Here is a 9,567-nt window from a genome sequence, read left to right on the forward strand (position 1 = left end):
GTTTTGCATCAAAGAATTGGCATGATTTAATGTGTCTGAGGCACTCCAATGAAGTTAGTCTGGTTCCCTGACTAACTCAACTAAATCTAATATGAAACAAAGATCTGAATCAAATATGGACAAGCCAATATCGGATTTTTACCAAAACAATCTTATTTCTAAAATTTGTGCATTTATTCCGCAAGTCCATATTTTAAGGGTTATTTCGATAAGATTATGACAAATTCCTATTGGTAGGCAGGTCTGTAATTTATTAAAATTGTTAAACAAAATAATACACGTGGAAATTACTTGAATTTCTGTGACTTTCCCTCTGCGTCCATTTCCTCCATCTTGGTCCTCCCACTGCCAGTCTACTCCTCGAACAACACGAGCACCAGGAAATATCCCTCGCACTGTTATCTTTTTGCTCTTTCGTCTTGGTTCAATAGCAACTCTAGAAAACAATTAAATAAAAGTTAAAGTAGAAATAATGACTGGTTTCAACCATAGTGCTCTAATTAGGTGTTGTGGCAAGCAGTAATTTAATAATACTAATGGAAATGCTATATGATGAATACAAAGCATAATGCAGGGCTGTACAAACTGGATAGCCTAACATATAGGCCTAGTTAATTTTTCTGTCAGTCAAGTGCCTGATGGCAAGAATTGAGCATCAGACAAGAGAAAACTTATCAAAAATTAAAAGTCCCAATATCATTCACAACATTTATGGACTGCCATTTTTGTACCAGCACTATCCTCTTATTTATCATCACCTTCCCTTATAATGGTATCCTTATTATTCACTGAAATGTGACTTTCCAAAGAATGGCAAACAGCACGTGCTCAGAGCAAAAACAGCTTTGTTATCTAAACTGGAATAAGATACTGTTTCACGAAAATAAAGATGTAAGATAAATGATGATAGCTAAAGTGTGTCAGTGTGTCTGGGTACGATTTCTTCTAAACTGTAGGCAATACACTAGATCAGTAATTATTAGGCTGGTTCCAAGTACTGTGAGACTCGATATTAGAAATATTTATGTAACCTTTTCTAACATATTCAGAACCATTCTTGTGACAGTGCAATTGTTTAGTTTCCTAAGAGTTCAAAGTTTTGAACAGATATGAACAGTAGCTAAATTATAATATCACATAATTTTAAAAATGTGTAATTTATGACAGTATATAATATGACAAAAAAACTATATAATAGTTACTTGAAGAAACTGATGATCAGCTGACTGAAAAGTATTTCTAGTAATCCAAAAGATGACCATTTTTTATATGTCCTTTTATTCTTGTTAACTATGACAGTTAGTATTCAAAATGTAAATGATATTCTTGACAAACTCCAACATACTAAATTTGGTACCAGAGTAGCTATAAAAAGGTTTTAAAGATGATCGCCATGATGGTTATATTGCATGTCAGACCAGCACTATTTTCATTTAGGACCAACTAGACATCATGAGTCTTCTGGAGAAAACCCTATGCTGATATATCTATCCATTCAGGATGAGTATGCATACCAAGATTATCAAAAGTGATGTGGCTATACTGAATGCCATTTTCACTGAAAACCAACAGGACATCACAAGTAGTCATTCAATGAAAACTCCATGTCACTATGACTATCAGTTTGGGAGGAAGATTTAAAGATGGCTACCATTGTGGCCATATTGGGTATCAGACGGGCACCATTTTTATTCATGACCAGCTAGACCCTGCGATGAATGTGTGGTTAAGTCACATGGCAATCCTCCAAGCAATTTAGGCAGAGTAGCAATAAAATAAAACTATGCTGCCGTCAGAAATAAAATGAGCAGCTTAGTCATTCTAACGATGGACATAAATGTTAGATTATAATGCAGTACATGTCTACTAATACTGTCATTAAAGACTGGATAATCAAAAAAATCATGAATATAATACATTGGACAAGTCAAAAAGTAGTCAGGACAAGTCATTTTTCTGGATAACTGAAATTGAAATGTTTTGCATAATTGATTACTATTACCTTTCAGTACCAGGTGTAGTAATCCGGTAAAATCTATGCCGCAAATTATGTTTATCTCCATGATAGCAAACCGAGCATAGGTCATAGTTGGTACACTCTCCACACTTCCATCTGACACCAAATATGGGTTGCTGACGACAAGTGTCACACATAGTACCATCATGCTTTACTCCTGAAAAAAACAACAATGTGTAAATGTGTATTCAATTCATAACATATAAACCACCTCATTGTATTTCAAAATTAAACCTTTTTTCCTTTGCAATTTTTAAACAACTGCACAAACTTCAATTAAAGTCACACCTCAGTGATACTGCATGCCTACACTATCATCTTGCCCAGTTACTTCAGTGTTGTGTTAAGTCATGAGCTGTTTCTAACTTTCTAGGACTTGCATGTATGAAAACAAGGCTATAAAAAGGCAACCTTTATGTTATGCTTTAGACACTGAACATCATGCAAAAACTCACGAGATTCAAGTATCTAACTTTTCACAACAAATTATTTACAACACATGCAAGCAATATTTAGAATGAGCCACCAATTTTTACTGCCTGTCAATCCAAAGTGCATCTAATTGAGTATGTCAAACCTAAGAGAGTGTATCTAAGGAACCTGTCAATCCTAAAACATTCAACTGAAATACAAGGGATTTAATGAATCTGCAACATTATCGATGTTCCAGCGAGAAAATATTTATTATTGAAGGGGTCAGTTAATGGCACTTCTTACTGTAAGGGCATAATTTTGCAAGAAAGCCTTGGTCACAAGTCATGAGATCATATTGATTTTTACGATTTCAAAATAAAAATGTACACCACTATTTTCTTCTCAAATTATAATCTATCAAACAGGATTTATATGACAAGAAAAAGCCAACAATGTGGAGAAAATGTTTTAAAAATAAGGACTCAAGATTTAAAAAATATGAACTTGACAACTTGGCATTTCATATAGTGAACTGATTACTTTTTACATACACCTCTACACCAACAACTTGCCTACAACACGGTCCACAATTAATGACTGTGCTGTAAGTGAGGGCCCAAGTTGCTGAGACCCCTGAAAATTTCAGGATTGGATGACATCCCAGCTGGACACTGACAGTGAGAACTGGGTGGGGTGAGATTAGGGGACTGTTTAATGGCTGAATATTTGTTTTATCACTGCATTTGGAATAATTGTCAATAAATAGCTGTTTGCTTTTCTGTATAAATGACTTTGTATTAGAGATAACAAATCTCTGAAATATCATTAAAATATTATTCTGCAATATTTTTAAACACATTATTCAAAACATTTTCAACACATCACATACATGTTTACCTGCAAAAACATTCTGCATTATGTCACTGCTTTTTGCATGTGAATGTGGATATATTTGAGTGTTATGGCTGGATGAGAATAAAACAAAATACAGTTTTCATAAAAAGTAGGGATATTTATTTTGTGAAACAAACATCTATATTGAATGCTTGGTATATTTTTTCATTCCTTCTTTGCTTCAATTAGCAACTGTAATTCATTTATTTTATATAGATACAGTGTAATGCCAGATGATTACTCATGCAGGCTTCTTTGATGGGAAAGAAAAATCTATTTTACTTGTAGAGAAAGCTACACATCATTCCCACTATTCATTCTTAGAACTTAAACTAATGGTTGAAAATTTTATTGTTGAAGTTTTCATTTTCAGTATTGTTGTAGAGGTAAAAAAAAATTGTAATAAATTTATATGTATAAATATTGTTCTTTGTAGTGTGATGTCATAAATGGTTAAGAAATCAGTCCTAAATTTATGACTTGGACACTCAAGAAAGAGTCGAAGACTCCTCAATGAAAAAAAAATGTGTGTGCCTTGATTGCCCTAAATATGTAAATAAACACAATCACTTGGACTAGTTCAATACATTGCTTGTGAAATACGGAATGCCATTATCTGTACTGCTAATCTGTTGAACTAATATTTGTGGAAAAACTATAGTTGAGTGGGCTTGAAGTGCAATCATCTCATTTACTGATAGTTTGGCAGTTTGCTATCTTCTTTGCCAGAGTTTCTGACTCCATCCAAATTAATGTGTTTATTTAAAAATTCAAGCACTTTGCAAGGACTACTGAGTATTTTAAAATACTTTTGGAACTGGCCTCAAATTCAAGCACTTTTCAAAGTAACCACTAAAATTCAAGCACTTTTAAAGTTAACCACTAAAATTCAAGCACTTTTCAAAGTAACCACTGGAATTCAAGCACTTAACAAAGTAACCACTAAAATTCAAGCATTTTTTGTTCGTTTTGTCTGTAGGATGCTTTCTGTTTAAATTTCTTCTGTGTACTTTTGACTGCAATATGTTGTGAAAATAACTAGTTTTGTATACTATCTGATGGCATGTCTGCATTTTCACCCAATATTGACAAACCCTATGCTAGAATGCTTTGTCAATGCCGATCAAAAACTTTTTTATTATTATGCAAACATGTCTTTATCTTTTTAGTAAAGGTTGCCACATTTGATCTTGTAATGAAAACCCTGTGCTGATACAATTAAGCAGATGATGTTTATAAGGTAATGGACCCCTTGCTAGTGTCTGAATATTAATATTTACCAAGTGAAATGGTGGTCAACATATCCTGAAAACCAAACCATCTGATTGTGCATGGATATCCTTCAGTATGGAAAAAAATCATCCGAATATGTAAAAGTACAATTACATGCAATTTGAATAATCTGTGCAACAATGCCTATATGGACTGCCTACTATGTGAGTTGTTCCTGCAATCTAGAACAGGCAGGATGAATTGTTCATGCAATAAGACAATGATCCCCCAAGCTTGCATATCAGAATCTAGTCTAATAAATCAATATCTCAAACTGGAAGTGATAACTGCTAGATTAATTAGACTAATCTCAATGTCTAACCCTGAAGGACCTGTAACATGAACAGTGCCCAGTCTTCTTTTCATATCACCTGCTTATCTTAGTCCTGAATGGAGATTTCAGCTTTGTTTGAGCTAACCATGCCAATCTTTCACTCATTACTCAACAGTAAGTTACCAAAATGTTGGTACCCAAATACTTTAAGCTATGTAGATGCATTTACACAAATTAAATTTTAATTGCTGTTCTAAAATTTAATAAGAATCTAGTATAACCCAAGTCTATTCAGTCCTGATTATTGAACGCTGTGGATCTTAACTGTCATCAAGAAACTTCCACATGAATTTTTTTATCACTATGAACTTCTACAATGGTGGCTTGTTATTAAACTAGGAAAAAATGTCAGGTCTAATCATAAAATATAAGGTGATAAATACATTTTTCAACATGCTGAGCCTTTACAGTTAAATCACTGCATGCAACATTCAATACGATTTTTAATGGATCACACCTTTAGGTGGACTGTGTCCAAAAATTCCAAAAATGTTTATGTACCTTAACAATGACTATTGCCATAATGTCTTCCTCATGGTGAGTAAATAATTACCTTACAAAGGAATATATTATGTACATTATGAGGATCCAACTAAAGTGAATAATCACCAATTAAGGGTATTTGTAATTGAATGCTAAGTACAGGTAACATCCATCATAATGCAATTCATTATAATGGAATTCTACTTTTAACGTGATGGCAGCATGGCTCCTATTTTTTAACTAAAGGTAACTTATCTTTTTAACATCCTAAATACATGCTCTCGGAAAAGCCAATTACCAGTATTCGTATCCCTAGCAGATTATAAGATCAAAAGGTTAGCTGAAACTGATGACATTGAAATTTCAATGCACATTTTCTAAAGGGAAGTTTTTCAAATTTTTAAAAAAAGAAATCCCACTTGTATCATGATGTTATTCTTTGGATGCTGAGCATCACATTATAATGGGTTTTACCCGCAACAACACGTTACTGAAATAGTCTGTACTGAACATATACTAGTTGGTTGAAATGCAATGGAGTCCAGACAGTTTAAGTTAAAATATATTACTGTAACAAAATGAATAAAAATATACTAGATGAAACTGATTAGACAGCTTCATTTCTTTAAAGATACTTATCATCCTTTTAACTGATTTCAGCATTCCCCAGCTTCCAGAGCATTCAACTCAATTGAACTGTATGTCAAATACAACTTAAAAAATAAAATAATCCATTTGCCTGTGTCAGAGTTTGACTCCATCCAGAAAAAGTGTAAATATAGTGCAACTAAAGTGTAAATGCCAACCCCAAGAGATGTCCAAGATAAATTTTTGCTAACATAAGTTGCCAAAAAAGCATAACCTGAGCATGTAACTAATATATTACATGCCATAATTACAGTACACTGTATGAAAAATGTAATTTACTTTTACTACTAGCTGCATGTCAAAATACTTGGCACAAATGGGCAACATCCATGTGGATTAGAACCATTATACAAACACAAAACATGCTGAAAATTTATTTATATTCAACACTCATTTTAACCAGTCTATATGTCTATAACCTTTACAGAATAAGTGTGAAGTCCAAAGATTCTGACCTCAAGACAACTGCTATAGTGCATCACTCAAATATTCTTCTTTACAAATTTCTAAAGCAGTGTTGAATTTTCCTTTTTCTGATGAGATGTGTTTTGAAATTTTAAAAAACCCACATCTGCTCTAAAAATTTTCACCCACAAGTCAACCCGTTAAAGTCAATTTGCTGAATATCTGGCACCATTTTCTGTACAAGTACAGACTGGTCTGCTACCTAAGTTCATTATCCATACACCTCTCCCTCGATAACTTGCACATAATGGGGTCCAAAAAATAGACCAAACTATAAGCAAAGGTGCAAGTTACAAAGAGATCTCCAGAAAGATCTGATAACTATCAAGAAAACTGTGGGGTGTGTGGGAAATGGGCTATTTAATGACTACATCCCTGTTTTATAATCAAGTCAAAAATAACTATCAACAAAACACTTTTTCTAATGAAGTTGTATGTTATTCTGTATAAATTACATTTATTTTCAAAATGCCCAGCATCTGAAAGATCATTAAACTTATTCCAACTGGTTTAAACAACTAACGCTTGTACCCGAAAACATTAGTGTAATACGTCACTGCATTTTGTTTTGTTAATTAGTCTAGTTCCCAGAGTGGTGTGTAATAGAGTAGTCCAAAGCAAGAATTCTACAAAGCAAGGAACCAGACTAACTGTTGATATAGCCCTGCCAACCCTAACAAGACATTCTCAGTAAGGCAATTGATTTTTTTTCCCCGTACGTTGGGGCCAGTTTTCAGTAAGGTGTAACAAAATATCATGTACTGCTATTGTCAAGCTCTACATAACCGTCAAAAATATCCAAGATCATGAAATTCTTCAAAACGACCTTATGAAATTGCAAAAGTGGGTTTGAACTTGAGGCAAGTAATTTAACACTGTGAAATGCTATATACTCTTCGTCAGGAACAAATCTTTGAACTTTTACCCAATAAACAATACCATTTTACAAACAGGTACCAACAAGTTTATACCTAAGGGTTTTTATCTCATAGGATCTCCAATGGGACACACAAATCAGCAACATCCGCAGTAAAGCACACTCTACATTGGGGTTGTTAAAATGGAATTTAAAAAACTTCCCTCACAACAGTAGGAAGACGGCATATATATCTTTGGTCTGATTAATAACACTCAAGTAGGGCTCATTTATATGGAGAACTACAGTGCTAATAGTATATAATCCACTGAAAGGATTCAGCGCCAAGTTGCATCATTTATCAAGTAGATTATAGATCTCATGATGAATACTGTGAATTCAAGAAGCTACAAATTTTGAAACTCCCTAGCCTTTAACAACGACAATGAGTTCAACAGGCTCACCTATCAATAGTCCCTACAACATAGTGAGGGGTACAGTACCAGAAATAGACACCGCGGATCATTTAGTCAAACTTTAACAAAAAGATGCATAAAATCTAAATCATACACAGACATTGAAGCTATAAAACTTTGTCGACAATCAGGTTACTGACAATTCTACATGTATTGTTAAAAGTATGAGTACAAATTAGAAACTTTATAATAACTCTTCGAAGTCATGTGAGCACCAAGTCAATGAAAGTTTTCAAGTCATAACTCCACAAGAGCTACTAAGATGCTAACTACCCCGCAGTTACATACCAGTACCGGTTTCTGCTATGTACATCACAGGATTTTTTACCGAAAATAATGTGATCCAGTGTTTACAGGAATGATGTATCGTTGCACAGAATTACCCAACATGGTGTTACACACAGGAGTCAATAAGGTATGACAAAATCTCTGACAACATGATATTGCCTTATCGGTACTATAAATTAACACAAGGAGTGCAAGTGTGAGCTACACCTCCGCTCGGTTCGACTTTTTCTTACGCGTCTTTTATGGCTTCAGAATCAACAGAAGACTTAAAAATGACATGTATCCATTCAAAAGACAGTAATGTACCAGCGCATAAATCTCGGATGACCATCGCATGAATCCAGTCTGGCGAATTACACCCTATTCATTGTTGTTTCTCTTCCACTACATTTTTTTACAAGATCGTTTCATTTGGCTTAATATCGCTTCACATTTATTGGCTTTGTTGCGTTGAAATTTGTAAAACTAGTTATAAACCTGACCAAATTACTCGACTGAACTGCTGACAGAAACAGTCCAAATTAATGTATTTCATTTATATAGCCCGATGGATAAACATTACATCTTTACAAAGCTGTGCGCAGAATTGGCCGACATATCGCGAGTCATGAAAACACGGGGGTGGTATCCCGTGTGTCCAAAATTAATATTATTTTGAACAGAATATTTTCTGGTAACAATTGCCTCTTTTCAAATGGTAAGCAATGTATTATTTTATTTTAGCCAATCGGTCGAATTAGGTATGTGTTTTGCTTCAATATTGGAGATGGAAACCTTAGGTGCGCAGAAATGTCCGACAGCATTGTACATAATACAGATCGAGATACACGACTTTTACTGAAGAAATGTTTAGATCAATTTGTTATGTTATCCAGTAATATACCTGTCGGTGCACTGTCTAAAATCCTAAGATCGTATGCACCAGCACATCGGTAGTTTGCAGCGGTGCCATTATCCCAGACAACGACCACTTCCTCCGGAGACTCGAAATTTCTGACAGTTCCAACATGTCCTTCTCCACCGTCTTGTTTACCCCATTTCCAGTCCGCTCCACGGATAACTCGACACCCCACTAACATATTAACACGAAAACCACGGTTAATACTTGGTGGGCCTGTTTCCATAGATATTAAAATTCAGAAATTTCAGAAAATAAATTCAGTTTATAATTATACACTAATGAACTAATTCAACTTCCCTCACTCTCGTCAGATCTCGCGCTTAAACTTCCGGCGAGATTAGACCAAAAACGAAAATAAACCAAAAACAAGTATTAGCTTTCTGAAAAAGATTGAAGCTTCATCAGAATCAATAAATTATATGGTTTGGAAAGAAAGAGACGACTTGTTTTAGTTTTAGTTGCAGGGCTCGTAGGCCAAATAATTTATATGAATCATAAATACTCTTTCCAATACGTGTT

The 9,567-nt window shown here is 34.2% G+C and overlaps 1 protein-coding gene across 1 annotated transcript in view; it reads right to left on the reverse strand.

Annotated features, from left to right (window-relative positions):
* LOC149806917 (E3 ubiquitin-protein ligase MIB1-like) overlaps positions 1 to 9,359 on the reverse strand; it is a 201,240-nt gene extending 191,881 nt beyond the window's left edge. The window contains exons 1-3 of the mRNA XM_089959672.1: positions 9,031 to 9,359; positions 2,003 to 2,174; positions 292 to 436 (exon numbers count right to left, since the gene is read on the reverse strand). Coding sequence (XP_089815798.1) covers positions 292 to 436; positions 2,003 to 2,174; positions 9,031 to 9,271 — 558 coding nt within the window. The 5' untranslated portion in view covers positions 9,272 to 9,359. The remainder of the gene's footprint in view (positions 1 to 291; positions 437 to 2,002; positions 2,175 to 9,030) is intronic.
* Positions 9,360 to 9,567: the final 208 nt, after the last annotated feature.

This window comes from Sinohyriopsis cumingii, chromosome 1 (assembly GCF_028554795.1).
Source record: "Sinohyriopsis cumingii isolate HCF-2022 chromosome 1, ASM2855479v2, whole genome shotgun sequence".
In the NCBI taxonomy this organism is placed as follows: Eukaryota; Metazoa; Mollusca; class Bivalvia; order Unionida; family Unionidae; genus Sinohyriopsis; species Sinohyriopsis cumingii.